Source organism: Myotis brandtii, unplaced genomic scaffold, assembly GCF_000412655.1.
Source record: "Myotis brandtii unplaced genomic scaffold, ASM41265v1 scaffold294, whole genome shotgun sequence".
NCBI classification, from domain to species: domain Eukaryota; kingdom Metazoa; phylum Chordata; class Mammalia; order Chiroptera; family Vespertilionidae; genus Myotis; species Myotis brandtii.
The window spans coordinates 159,365-173,844 of record NW_005361238.1 but is presented as its reverse complement, the minus strand read 5'-3'; the positions used below and the strand labels follow the sequence as shown (position 1 = coordinate 173,844).

The 14,480-nt window shown below is 55.0% G+C and overlaps 1 protein-coding gene across 3 annotated transcripts in view; it reads right to left on the bottom strand.

Moving 5' to 3' along the window:
• TET3 (tet methylcytosine dioxygenase 3) overlaps positions 1 to 14,480 on the bottom strand; it is an 85,901-nt gene that overhangs the window by 68,845 nt on the left and 2,576 nt on the right. The window contains exon 2 of one of the 3 annotated variants that reach the window (XM_005869423.2): positions 13,376 to 14,088. In XM_005869423.2, the coding sequence (XP_005869485.1) occupies positions 13,376 to 13,678 (303 nt within the window). In that variant the 5' untranslated portion in view covers positions 13,679 to 14,088. Of the gene's footprint in view, positions 1 to 345; positions 525 to 3,053; positions 3,587 to 13,375; positions 14,089 to 14,480 lie in introns of those variants that run through there. The other 2 variants (XM_014542251.1, XM_005869420.2) reach the window with 2 other exon arrangements.

Below are 14,480 nucleotides of genomic sequence, written 5' to 3'. Positions count from 1 at the left end.
CCACTGCCTTTCCCAGGCAGGCCCGGGATCTCGGGGCACCTCGGGGATCCCCGGGCGCCTCGTCTCCTCCCAGCAGGGGACCCCGAAGGTAATACCAGCGGCATCCTCTGCATCTCTAGGGTCAAATGGTGGGCTACGCCTGGGGTCCAGCCGCAGCTGGTGGGACTTCCTCTCCCACCTCTGGGGTCTTCCCCCAGGACACCGGCCTCACCCAGCGCCAGCGCCGCAAGAGCCTGAGGAGCAATAGCCCCTCCGATCTTCAAAGAAAAAAGGAAGCCTCGACAGAATGAACCTTCACCCCATTTTGCAGATAAGGAAACAGGCAAGCCAAGTGAGGTAACTTACCCAACGCGACAGGGCTAGAAAGCAGCAGAGCTGGGACTCCCTCCGAGCCCGGCGGTCCGGCTTTAAATACCAGGCTCTTAACCATACCAGCCCTACTCCTCCCTCTGGCTCCCACCTCCGAAAACAGACTTCTGGAAGCCCACACTGCCTGTGGCTCAAAGCCTCACCATGCCAGCCTGGCCCTCCCCGTGCAAACACCCACACCTCACCCTAGGATGGCTCATCCCTCTGCCTGATTATACACACCCCCCCATCCAGATAGCCTCCCCATCAGCACCACCACTGGGGGTACTTTCTCCCCTCTCAGAAGGGCCACAAGAAGCACTCCCCACCCACCTACCACCCCCCAGGCATCAGGGCTTCCCATCCCTGGGAAAAGGCTGAGGACCCCAAAGCAATGACCTCCAGTTCCCAGGCTCTGAGCCTTTGAAAGCTGCAATGCCCAGGACACGGAAGGGCGGGAGAACAACGGGGCGAGGAGGGCCCGTACTCCACTCCTGGATTTAATGCCTGGCATCCCGGGGCACGTCCTGCTCTGTCCCCTCCCCTCCCCGTAGCTGAACACCCAGAGCCCCCACCTCCCAGGGAGGGGCCATCACAGACTCCGGTGCTCACGTGTCTGTGAGGATTCTGTGCAGAAACGCAGCGCATCCCTGCACGCTGTGGGCGCTGCTAGCTACTCTCGCTCTGTTTCTGGGAGAGCTCATTCTGGGCTACTTCTTGTCTCACGGATGAAGAAGCTAAGGTCGGAGAAAAGTGACTCGGGCTAGTGAGAATGTGTGATAGCTGTTTCAAGCGATGTGCTCCTCTACCAGGTCTACCACAGACACCCCATTGCTGCCCCTACCGGGTGCCCCATGGGGGTACTCAGCTGGGATAAGGGGTCTTAGGAGAGACAAAAGCTCCCACCTGGTGAGGAGATCCCAGGATGCACAGGGCCCACACCCTCATCACCCCTGGGGACAAAGGGCAGCACCGCTGGGCTCCTCTCCAGGGCAAGTGACAAGGCAGGGCAAGGAACAGTGTCCTGAGTCATGGTTCAAGATGGGAAAATGGGCTTCTGCACCCCTTAGCTCTTACCTTGGCCAGGCCAAGAGAAGTCCCCCCTTTATCCTGGTCCCCCAAACCCTGGCCCACCTACCCACTCCACACACAGTCTGCGTGCTGCCTGGAGAGTAACAATTAATGCTGTTGCTGCTGCGGCTGCCACAGTTGATCAAGCCCCTGCCATGTACCAGGCTCTGTGCCAACCACGCCAGTAGGAGCATCTCATTTGAATTACTCCACACACAACCTTGTCTCTTATGGGGAAACGGGCTTAGACATAGACGTTGGTGATTTGCCCACAGAGCACACAGCTGCTGTGTGGTAGGCTAGAATTCCAATCTAGGCCTTTCTCCTCCCAGTCCTCTAACCCCCCTCTCTCTGCCAACCCCAGGAAAACGCAACGAGGGATGGGGGTCACTTGAACTCAACCACTTCCCTTTAAGGTATGGGTCTGAGCATCATATCAGAGACTTTGAGATGCTGCTGCCTGCCTGGGTTCCCCACCCCCTTCCCCGACGTGGTACAAGGAGCAAGGCTTCATCTGAAAGTTACCTCCCTCCACCACTTTTCCAGCTCATCTAGCCTCTGTGAGCATCACCCCCTTCTCCCGGGGCCTTGGCCGAGCAGGCAGGGCCTCTCCCAGCGCACCAATCACAACCAAGTTCAGTTATTTATTTACAAGGCGGTCTTCCCCACGTGGGCGGGGGCCCTTTACTAGGCTCTGCACACAGCTGGAATGTGCTGAGCAGAGTTTCTAGCAAGAAGGGAGGAAAGGTAGGGGGCTGGGCGACACAGAGGCCACTCGCCTGGTTGGCTTTCTCTCTGAGAGCCCCCAGAATCAGAGGGACACCTCCTCTCCTGGGAGGGCAGGATCTGCCACAACGCAACTAGAGCTGAGTCTCAGCCTGTTCCGCCCAGCCCACATCTTCCTCATCAGCCTGCAGGAGCCGTGCACCCCCCATTGCTAACTCAGTCCCACCTCCTGCAGACACCCCAAGAGGAGCCCATGGGCCCTGAGGAGTCCACCTGCTCCCATCTCTGCCCCACCCTGGCCTCTGGCCTTTTCTGAGGCATCTGGAGTGCCAGGACTCCAGCAAAGCCACTCTCCACAGCCAACCTGTCCCATGTCCATCGGCCCCCTTTCTTCATTTGCAGCTTCGCAGTGACTGACCCAGAGGTACCTGGGACCCTTTTGTATGGTGTCCCCGTACACCTTCCATCATGACCTCTAGCAGGAGGAATGGGGCCACAGTCCTCATCACCAGGGAGAGGTGAATAAATTCACTCACTCTCAGAACACACAAAATTCCCCCACAGTGAGAACCTCAGGAACACGGACCACCACAGGCCAGAACCACACAGATATAGAAAGACTAGGGAATGGGAACGCCCTCAGATATAGACCAAGTACCAAACCCACACCAGGCCCCATCCTTGGAGCAAACTGAACCATATCTTATTTAACCCTCAAAGCAAACGAATGAGACCGGAATTATTCATGCCCATTCTAGAGATGGAGAAATGGAGATACAGAGAGGCTAAGCACCTTGCCCACATTCTCACAGCTAGGAAAGGACTAAGCAGGGCTCCGGATACCCCTCGTTCGTAGCTGTACAGTCAGTGCTGCTCTGTGTAGCCCTATGATTTTCATATCAACCTACCTCTTCCAGGGGCAGTGGGTAGACAGACTTCTCCTCCCAGGCCATGGCTGTGTCCTGAATGAGGTCACTCCCCACAAAGCTTCATTTCAAAGCTCAGTTCAAGCCCACTTCCTCCAGGAAGCCTTCTCAGGTTACTACGGTGCTCCGCCAGCCGACAGCACTTCTAACGTTTCTCATCTGACACTCGGCACTGTTATTTGTCTCTCCGGTTGCCCTGCCTCTCCAACCAGCAGGGCTGGAGTCGTGCCTCTGCAAAGCCCCTGCGGGGTTTTATCCCACATTCCACACACCGGAGGCACGTGGAACTGACTGTGGGGGAAGTCTGTGACCTTCTTCCCTTCCTTCTTCATCACACAAAGGATCCTGCCAAAGAAACCCAACACCCCCTCCACCTTCAGAGCCTATGTTTAAAGTCCTTGGTGTCCACGCATCCATTTCCACCCAAGTAATTGCAACCCATCACACACATCATCCCCTATATTTGAAACTCTTCGTGGTTGTCATGGGAACTGCCTTTGCCTTCATTCACTGATCAGGCCTCACAATTAGCTTTGGCAGCGGAAGTCTGTGTCAACAGCAATCTCAGGAGGGAGGATGGAGGAGGGAGGAAGAGGAAGAGGAGGAGGAGGAGGAGGAGGAGGAGGAGGAGAGCTGCAGCGATAGAAGAAAAGGTGCTCCTCCTTGGAGATACAGCAGAACCAGACTGAATCCGGGCACCCAGCAATGTCCACGGGAAAAGAGTCAGAGCCAGCCGACAACTCCGCCTGCATGCGTCACTACCAACAGACAGAACGCTCCGGGGCTGACGGGCTGACAGGTAGCAGTCTCGGCTCTGCCCAAACTCCGCATGCCCTCCCAGATGCTTGTGAGGAGGTCTATGGTCTATGAGGCCTCGTTAGGGTGTCCCCACCCCACATTCAGCAGCCTGGGACCAACTGTTCCAGAGCCCAAGTAAGTAACCCAGGACCTTCAGCGGTGGGACGGGAATGCTGAGCGGTTCGGAAACGTGGGAGCACCTCTCGGGAAAACCTCTCGGGAGAATTGTGTCCTTCCACAGCCCTGCCACCAGGGACGGGCATTCAAGCATTCGGGCAGCATCTCTACACACCTCGGGCTCAGAGGAGAGTTCGCCCTCCTCCTGGGGGTCTCCCCACCCCAACCCTTCACGTATCGCTATCCTGAAACTCTGAGAACAGGTCCCTTCCTTTTTCCACGGGGCTCTCTGGGCCCAGAGATGACTAAGTCTGGGCTCTGCCCTCAGGGCATCCCTCCCTGCCGCCCTACCAAACCGCACTGTAACTATTTGCTTCCAGGCTCCTCTCCCTCCACAGACCGTGAGCTCACTAGGGACAGAGTCCACGCTGCCTCCCCTTTACCCGTAGCTCAGGCTCAGCCGCAGCCTCGCACACAGCCAGTCCCAGGCCAGTCCCAGGCGAGACTTGCTGAATGAGCCTGGGAAAGCAGCTCACAGGTCTACAAGCTAAAGCAGATGACGTCCTGCCTCGGGAAACTGAAGCGAGGCCAGAGGGAGGAGCTGCCCTCCCCCCCCCCCCCCCCCCCCCCCCCCCCCCCCCAAGTTTGAGGAGGGGAATCGAACCTCCAACCCAGGTGGGGGCCAAAAAGAAGCCACAGTCACAAACAAAAAAAAAAAATATCCTGATGCCTAATTGCAGAGCAAATTCTTCATTTCTCAATCCACGCCTACCCCCCCCCCCCCCCCGCCCCCCCCCCCCACACACACAGGAGATAGCGCTCTCCTCCACCCGATGGCTCCCTGTCCTGCAGCGAGAACACAGTTCAGACAGGACGCAGCCCTCCTCGTGAGAGTCCGCCATCCCTCTCTCTCCTAGGGCTCCAGGGTCATCCCCCGCGTCGAAGAGGGAGCCGGGACACTCAGAGCTTACCCTTAACGGGCAGAGCAATCAATAAAAAGTAAGGCAGAGAAAAAAAACGAGACAAGAGAGCGTCTCCCCATCCTGCTCACAAGGAGCGGCTCAGCCGTGGAACAGACTCTCGTCCAGTCCCTTCTGTCTTGTTTCCAACCCAGCATCTCCACAGCCTCCCCAAAGCTTCCTGCTGGGACTAGGGGAGGTGGGAAGCTACCGGCACGTGCAGTCTGGCAAATGCCCCCAAATGACTGCCCAGTGTAACTTCCCTTCCATGTGGAGAATCTGGAACTGCTGCTTTGCCAGTGGTGGGAGGTGCATTAATCTGTCCACGAACTCTCCACCGGGGTGTGGGACTGTGAGGCCTGATGGAGCTGGAACGTGCGCGTCAGAGCAGAACAGAGCTCGTGCGACCTGAAGGGAGCAGCCCCAGGACCTGCGATCACCCGAAGGCTGGCTGGTCGCCCCACACTGGGCTGCGACTTTCTCTTTTTCTCTCCTTAGTGACTGAAACTTAGGTTATCAGGTTTCTTATGCAAATGACAGGAGACAAGGACTCGGAGAGGTGTGTCCACTCCAGGTGTTCCAGCAGCCTCGGCCCTGCACAGACACTCAGACAGCGGCCACAGCAACCCTCGAGTCTCTCCCTAGAACAGCCAGCAGGGCTGCAGCAGGGCTCCGGGAAGAAGAGGTCCCTTCCTGGGCGTCCTGCTCTCAATCCACAAGGGAACTGTAAAGAAGTGATGGGGGGGTGGGGGTGGCCCCAGTCGGGTGGCTCAGTTGGTTGGAATGTTGTCCTGTCCTGTACACTGAAAGGACTGTAGATTTGATCTCCAGTCGGGGCACATATGAGAAGCAACTAATCGATGTTTCTCTCACATTGATGTTTCCCCCCCACCCCCTCTCTCTCTCTTTCAAAGTCAACAGAAACATATCCTTGGGTGAGGATTTTTAAAAATCATTTTTAAAAAATTGATGGGAAGGCAAGTGGGGAATTAGTGACAACTCCTGAGACCCCTGATGTGGTCCTCCTACTCGCCCAGTCACCTCACCACCTTCTAGAATGAGATGCCCGAGGCACAGAGTTAACAATGGACTCAGGCTGGGTCCGTGCAGAGAGCCGTATGGGGCCAGAAGTGAACATGGTCAAGTTTCACCAGGGCCTCTGGTCAAGTCTGGGGGTGAAGAGGCCACTTTCCGCTCGGGAGCCTTGGGGAGCCTTTGGGTGGAGAGCCCTCCTCCTGCTCTCCTTCTCCACAGCAGATCATTAAAACCTGCCAGGCCCACAAGGAGAAGCAATGCGCTTTACGGTGGGTTAGAACCCAGGAGACCGTCACCCCTCACACTGACCTTGGGGTGGGGACAGGAATCCTAACCCAAAATACCCTTCTTAGAGCAGCCAACCAGGACGGCGATGCGCCCAACCCAGAAAGAGGTCTGGGTGAGGGTTCCGAGATCAACAGGGCAACCCCATGTCCCATAGAACTCCCCACAAAGCTGGAAATGTTATCTGCACGGTCAACGCCTAAGCCGCTAACCACGAGAGTGAGCCGCGATAGAGCACTTGACAGGCAGCTAATGCTGAATTTAATTTTAATTAATTTGAATTTAAATAGCCACACGTGGCTAATGGCTACCATAACTGGACAGCTCAGGCAGAGCATGCTTGCTAAATACTCTTAAGAATCTACTGAAAACCATGGGCCCTCCCTCTCTCCTGAGAAATCGCAACATTTGGCTGAAGTTTTCAGAAAGTTCCCAGATTCTACTCCAACGTAGGCCCGAGACCAGGTCTACGTATAAGACTGTCTAGAACTTGACAAAATCCTCATAAGCTGAAGGAGATGTTTCTTCTGCAATGTAGTCATCTGAGGAACATGAAGAGAGACTTGATATTGTCCTTCACAGAGTCTTAGCAAGAGACACCATGTGTGGAAGCCCTACCCTCGAGGATGTCCTCAGAACATCCCGCCGGTCAGCACCCGGCCTCTGCCAAACGCAGGATGCGCACCACCTCGCAGGGTTTGCTCTTCAGTCTTGGAACAGCTACAAATGTGAGACAATTCTCTTCTAACATGGGTTCAGTCTACCTGCTTGTAACATCCACCCACTACGAAATGTTCTGCACACTCCTCGACACCACAGAGCTGACTCCCTTTTCCACACGAGAGGGGACTTGGTCTGTACTTCTCTACCCACTCCCAAGGCGAACAGGCCGGTTTCCTTCAATTGTCTCTCACGGGACCACGCTGACAGATCCCCTCGATACAGGTGAGAACATCCCTTTTAGAGTTTCAGCCCTTCCTACCTGCTAGGAAGGCAGGGTTCCTGGCTTGTGCACATATTTCTTCTCTTTTTAAACAGGTACAGGACTTCGGATTCACCCAATGAAATCCCATGAAGTTTCTTTGGGTCCAGTGTTCCAGGCTGCCCCATTCTCCTCAACCCCTTCATCTACTGTTCAGCTAGATACCCGCACTACCCCCACCCCCACCTACCCACAGATCTAACACATTTACTCCCGACCCACATCTTATGAAGAGGGCACATAGGAGATGCATGCACCTCCAGCTCTTTCCACGAGTTCCAAGATTCTGTGAGCACAACCTTTCTCTTCACAGTCACCATCAGCTACTACTGGCTCATGGGCTCCAACATCGAGTCAGGCTACTGAGCAGCAAACATCTGAGAGCCCTTTCCTGACTACTCTCAGGACACACACAGATTCCTGACGGGCTCTCATAACTCACTCGATTAGCAGGAACTGGGCTCCTGAAAAACAGACTTGGGAGAAACCTCAAGAGGTTCTGGTCTCCCTGGCCTACAGGTTACAGAAATGGGTGAGGTCATCCTCGTTAACCCTGATGTTTATCAAGACTTACTTCTATCCTCCATACCATACCGCCCTCCCTTCTCCCCATCACCAGCTCCTCAGCCTCTCGGGCACATCCAGGTGCCCCGGGCATCTGGTTACAGTGGAGATCCTGACTCACCAGGTCTAAGGTGGGGCCGGAGAGTCTGCAGTTCTAACAAGCTCCCAGGTGATGCCAATGCTGCTGGGCCACTGGTTAGCAAAGTGGGAATAGGGGTGTGAACCATTCAGGTACCCAAGTCTTAGGTGAGCCATTTATGGAAGAGTCCAGGTAGGTGCCCATCCCCTCAGCTCTCATCTGCATCTGAGGACTTGCACCCTAACTACACATTAGATACACTTGGGAGCCCCGGAACACTTGGGTTGACCTCAGACCAATTAATTCAGATCCCTGGGGGTGGGACCCAGGGGATCCCAATGCGGAACCCCCGCCCCACACGGTTGATAGAAAGATTGATCCAGGGCAGCTATCCCCGCGCCAGCTCTACAGGATGACTTGAAATAGACAACTGGCCCTCTGATCTGCCCAAGAAGCTGGCAGGACACGCCAGCACGTATGTGCAGAGATCCAGGTATGTCAGTTCGACTGGGCTGCTTTGTAAAGAACCGCAGGAACCCTCCAAGCTCACCACCTGCCTTCCTAAAGCCTCGCCAACCACCTCTGTAACAGTCTGCTCCAGATCTGTCAAAAACGGACGCCAAACTTTTACTTTGATATTTTCCAAACTCTCTCCGAACACGGGGACTTCTTACCTGTCTCTGGCCTTTTGGCTCCCTTCCGATCATCGTCATTCATAGAGATGTCCTTCCCCAAACTCATCTGAAGGTGTTCAGCAGGGAGCCAGGGAGCGAGTGACTCAGGCGCAGGCAGGGCGGCGGCTGGCTCAGCCTTCCTGACCACACACACGCGGTCCTTCCCAGTTTACACCTCACCCCCTAAGGCGACGGGGACCTAATGGCTGCTCTCTCTGTGTGTCTCTGGTTATGCTCCCTGAAGTTGTGAGCCTATTCCTGCCTTCTCGTTCTTGCTGGGAATATATAAAAGGCTATTTATTGTCTTGAGTATTTTCCACCGTCCTCAGCACATTCTGGTCACTGAAGTTCCTGCCCCGCCTCCTAAGGGGTCAGACCTCTCTTGAATCGGCCTTCGGTGTCACGCACCCTCTTCCACACGAGGAGCGGGTCTGCGACCCTCCGCACTCACAGGCAGCAGCCGGGCGGCACACAGCTGGTTCAGTTCTTCCCCTCTCCCACCATCTTCCTCTCCTCGGGGCACCATTCAGGACTGTTCCGTCAGCATTTCCTTTTTTAAGAAGCAATCCTATCCCTCCAGCTAACTTCCCCTTTAGAGTCTGTGGCCATGGGGTTAAAAACTTTATGAAAAACCCACTGTCTAAGTCTATGGCAAGCGCCTCTCCTTGTCCAGCCTTCCCCCTGGCCTCACAGGTGCTCAGGTGGGGTCCCTTTCTCTAATTCTCAGCACTTCTTCTTCACCCATCAGCTCTCCCCTTGTTGGGGGAAAGGACCCCTCCTCACAGCCTCTGTCTTCAGGAAGACAGACATACCGACCGGCAAGGCAGGAATCCATCAGGTGGTCCGATATTTTTGGGAGATCCCTAATTCCAAAGTATCTTGTCTCAAAATCGGCACCGAAAGCAGTTTCTACCGCGTGGCTGAGGGTCAAGACAGTGTCTCACACCATATATATGTTCCCCTTTCTTTCCATTTTCACTAAAATTCTCAGTCATGCTTCCACCCTCATGCATACAGTTTTCTATACAAGTTTGTTTTTTTTTTTTGTTTTTTTTTGACCCTCATGCATACAGTTTTCTATACAAGTTTTTTTTTTTTTCCCCCTCAAAGCGTTCACTTCCCTCACCCATGAGCAACTTTTCAGTCAGGACCAGAGTGGCTCTTTGCTCCTGCTGTCCAGCCTCCTCCCCAGCAGAGAGGCCGGCAAACTGCTCCTTCCCTCTGCCCCCCACGATTCTTCTATGAGCACGTGAGGGAATGTCTGGAGATAAACATTTAATTTAAGTTGCATCTTTACAGTTACAACCCAGAGGCTCACAAATGCACAGTTGTTTATGCACAAAGATTAATTCTTTTCTAGATGTTCTGGGACTGTTCTGTCGCCTTGCACTGATGACCTACTACGTGCCGGGCATTATGCATACTTTATCTCAATTCTCACAACAAACCCTGCAAAGAAGGGTTACCCCGTCTGACAAATGAGAAAACCGGTGCTCAGGAGAGTAAGCGGCACAGGGCGTGCTGCGGGTTCTGAGGTCCCTGTGTCTCCACACCCACCAAATCTGACTTTTCTAACCCGCTGTCTCGTGCTATGAGCCACCACTCAGGTGAAAAGAATGTGGAGGTCAAAAGGTCTGGGCATCAGTCCCGGATCTAAATCCTTCCCGGAACTAGGAAGGAAGACGACGGAACGGGAATGACCCCTTCAGGTGTGTTACTGCACGTTAGGAGCCAGAGCAGCAGTCGCCGGCCTCGGTGGGAGCGCCCACTCTGGGAGCTGTCCTAAAATGCCGAACTTCTCTTCTGATAGAAGGACTCCGCAGCACTGCCACCCACCCTTCCACTGGAAGAGGAGTGAGGAGCAGGGAAGGAAGCCGGGGAAACCGAGATAACGTTTACCCACTTAACAGGACGATCCAAAGCAGCTGTCGACAGATAGCTCAAAGGAAGCCGGGGGAGGTGGAGACAGGATGGAAGTGAGGAAAGGGTGCCCAGAAGAGGAAATGCCAGGGAGCAGGGATGCAAGGAGATGGTCTGATTCCCAAGAGACTCCTGGGATGCTGTGTCTTGTTCCACCTGAAGAGTCTGGGCCAAATGCTTCAGTTATATTCCTGAGCCCAAACCAAAGAAAACTCAGATGCCAGGAACGCATCCTCTCCTTCCCCAACTCCCCAGTCCTGGGGCTTGTTCCTCTGCTACGTGGTGGCTCAGATCTAAGGGTTAAGGTTCTGGGGGCCTGGTAAATGCTGGGCTGCACCTGGAGTTCCTTCACTCAGGCTGAGCCTCTAGGCATAGCAGCTCTGCTAGAGGTGCATCCATTAAATGCAACGCAGCCTGGCAGTGGTTCCCACGCTTTCGGCCTTCGCGGACCAATAAAATAGAGACATATGGAGACAGGCCCGGACCAAGTAGCTCAGTTGGTTAGGGCGTCGTCCTGATATGCCAAGGTTGTTTATTTGCTCCCTGGTCCAGGCACATACAAGAATCAGCCAATTAATGCATAAATATGTGAACAACAAATTGATGTTTCTCTCTCTCTCTCAAAACAAACAAAAACATATCCTCGGTTGAAGATTAAAAAATAAAATTTTAAAAAAATTATGGAGACAGGTAATAGTTGTCATTTTGTACTTTGCTAAGTAAAGACTTCTTTTAAAAAAATAAACTTTCTATCAACACCTTGATTTCATTTTTAAAAAGCACATTTTAAACATTAAGAAGTAGAAAGGATCTATTATTAAAACAAAGTGCTTCTCTTTAAGTAAAAAAAAAATTAGCTTTAAAAAAAAGCTCCCTCCATTGTCATCTTTCCATTGTTTCTCCAGAAACTGGGAGACACTGTCCTGGGCTGGCATGTGGACCTTCTGCCCTGGGGTTCAGCAGGCCACCGGCCGCACTTTCCCTGACCCTGGGGGCCTGGTGGGGCGGCGACATGGCGAGGTCTGTAGGGAGGCAGACACCTCTCAGCAGGGTTGTCTTAAGCCTCAGCCAACCCAGATCCCCAGTATCTTAACTCCGACCGCCCGGCAGCCCAGGCCGGCAGCTCACACCCAGGATGACGGGACTCTGGCCTCCCTCCAGCCCCTCTCCCTCAGGTATGCCTTATCATTGCCAAAAAAAAAAAAAGAGCTTAAACATGGTTCACGAGGACCACTGGTTCCAGAAACACCAGCCTATAAACATCAGGCCCCCACCCTCAGGTCTGATCACAGGAGGAATGGAGTGAGACTATGGGGCAGCGAAGGAGGTGAGCCCTGGAAGGAAGGAAGGAAGCAAAGGAACCCAGCTTCACAGAGTAGATGGGCAGGTTCTCCTCTCCCCACACACCAGATCTCATGCCCAGGAGTAAAGCTCAGCCCTGTCCCACCCCCTTTCAGAAGTGACCCACGGCACTGGTCCAGCAGGACGCTGACTCCCCCAACGCCAGTAACAGAAAGGGGCTGGACACTTCTCCCAAGCTGGGATGGGAGCTGCAGATGTGATCCAGATGTCTGTTTTAACCAGGGCACGGAGTCGGTGACGCCCAGACCAGGATATGTTGCTTCCACTGGGAGTGGACAAGATAAGGTCAGAGGGAGCAGAGCATCCCAGCAACACCCACTTCCCTGCCCCTGACACTTGGAATCATCCTCCAGCCACAGGACCACAGCCCCTCTGAGCCCAGGACACAACTCTGCACTCGGCGGTCAGGGAAGCCCCAGCACCAGCCGCCAGTCCATCGAAGCCACAGGTGCCCTCGCCCTCAGACGCATGCACGCACACAGGGCGGCTCACAGCTGGAAAGGGCTTCAAAGACCATCAAGCACAACCCCTCCATTTCCCCCGAGGAGAAGACAGGCCTAGAGAGAGGGCTGTGTGGCAGAGCCAGGGAGCCCCACAGACAGCGCAGGCCTCCGCCTCTGTCCAGCGCCAGTTCCGCTGCCTGAAGCGACCTCAGCCGCTACACTGCGCCTCCCCAGCTGCTCAACTTTGCGCGTCCCTACTCCTGCCAACTCTCCGCTGTGGCGGCTGCCACCAACCTTGTGGAAGGAAAAGATGTCCAGGGCAGGGCCACTGCCTCTCCACTTCCCTCCTCTGACCTCCTCCCAGCTCCTCCTTCCCTCCCGCTACCCCGCTACTCCAAATGCAAGGAGTACTCCTCCCCGGGGGCGACAATGTGTCAAAACCACGTCATCCATTCATTCAATTAGTATCTGAGCGCTTCCGATACACCAAGGATCGGAGCCAGGTCCTGAAACACAGAGGTAACAGTCTTTGACTTCAAGATATACTTAGTAGAGGAACCCAAATCCTGGGTTTCCCATAAAATTCCCTGCCGTCTTTCTGAGAGAGAGAAAAAAAAAAATGGTACCCAAGATAAAGGTTTATGGAAAGAAATACCCTACTCCGTCCGGGCAGCATACAACCATAAAACCACTCCAAATTTTTCTTTCCAAACCCATCCGCTTCCATCCCTGACCTGACACCATCCCTCTCCACATCACCCCAGCAATGGTGTGACCTTGAAATACATCCGAGGCTTCCAGCAGGACAAGAAACCTCTAGAGATAAAGCTGGCTATCACTGTCCAGGGACAAACGCAGACATCAGAGATGAGCGTGCTGGCTCAACAGTCCTCCGCGACCCAGTTACTCTCTTATAAATTATCAGCCCGGCCAAGGAGCCCGAGCCGGCTCCCAAAGACGCAAACACTCAAAGCTGGACCAAGAGGCTCGGAAGGAGTGGAAGGACCGCTCGATCTTGAACGAGACCCTTGGGAATACGAGCACCCGCACGGCAGGGACAGGGCCGCCCGGCGCAGGCCAGCTTACCTCCTTGAGAAGCCCCACTTTCTTCTTCAGCACCTCACACTTGCGCAGCTTGCAGATCTGGTGTGTGCGACGGTTGGTGCAACTGGTGCAAGCCCCACAGTTCTCGGGCCGCCGGCAGGGCTCACAGGTGCCACACCGTTTCCGTTTCTTTCGCCCATCCCCGCCCCCTCGGAGTTGAGGCTCACTCCCAGCCATCGGGAGCCCAGGCCCCTGGAAGCCCCCTGCCATTACCTGGCCCTGAGGAAAGTCATAAAGGCCTGGCAGCTCCGGCTGCACGGCCAGGGGCACCTGAAACTGGCTCATGACGCTGCCAGACGCGGGGGCATAGGTGCCAGGGCAGAGCCACCGTCCAGCTTCCTGCCTGCCAAGGCCACCAACAGGTCCTTCTTCCCTAAAACAGTCACGAGCCTACAAGGGGGCGGCTAGGAGCTCCAGTCTCGGCAGGTGCCTCTTCTCCACCCCTCTTCACCTCCTCTGCAGCAGTCTGGTAGGGCTCAGCTGGGGGCCGCTCTCCCACTGGCTGGGGCCCAGGGTCTGGGGGAGGACAGCAGCAGCAGCGCCCAGAGCAGGGATCATCTTGGCCGGGAGGGCGCTTCACCCTCACCCACCCTGGGCGCAGGCATGAGGTGGACAGGTGTGTGGTGGGGGCAGAGCAGGGGGAGTTTCTCCTGATTATTTCTCTTCCCGAGTCAGGGTGGTGAAGGCAAGGCTGCCTGGAAAAGACAGAAAGGGGAAGGGAGCGCATCACCTGGGGCTCAGACAACTTTCACGTGTTCCCTTTTCCTGCTGCTGCTGCCGGGGAGAGAGAAAATGGGGGAAGAGCCGGGCCCGCTCAATGAAGTTCTGCCCAGAACCCCTGGCAGGGCGCACTAGCACCCACGCCCTGTCTGGGGAGGAGGCCGAGGGCCGGATGGGGTGTTCAGGGAACCTGGGCGACTCATTGAAGGTGGTGGTCAAGGTGATTTGCAAGAAAGTTGTTCTCTGCCCCACCCCCACGGGCCCGGAGAGTTTCACCCAAATTCCCACACACACCCCTCGCTCGAGGTCGCCGGGGCCTCCCCAGCCGAGCAGAGCTTTCAAAATAAAGTTTGCTGAGAGCTGCACG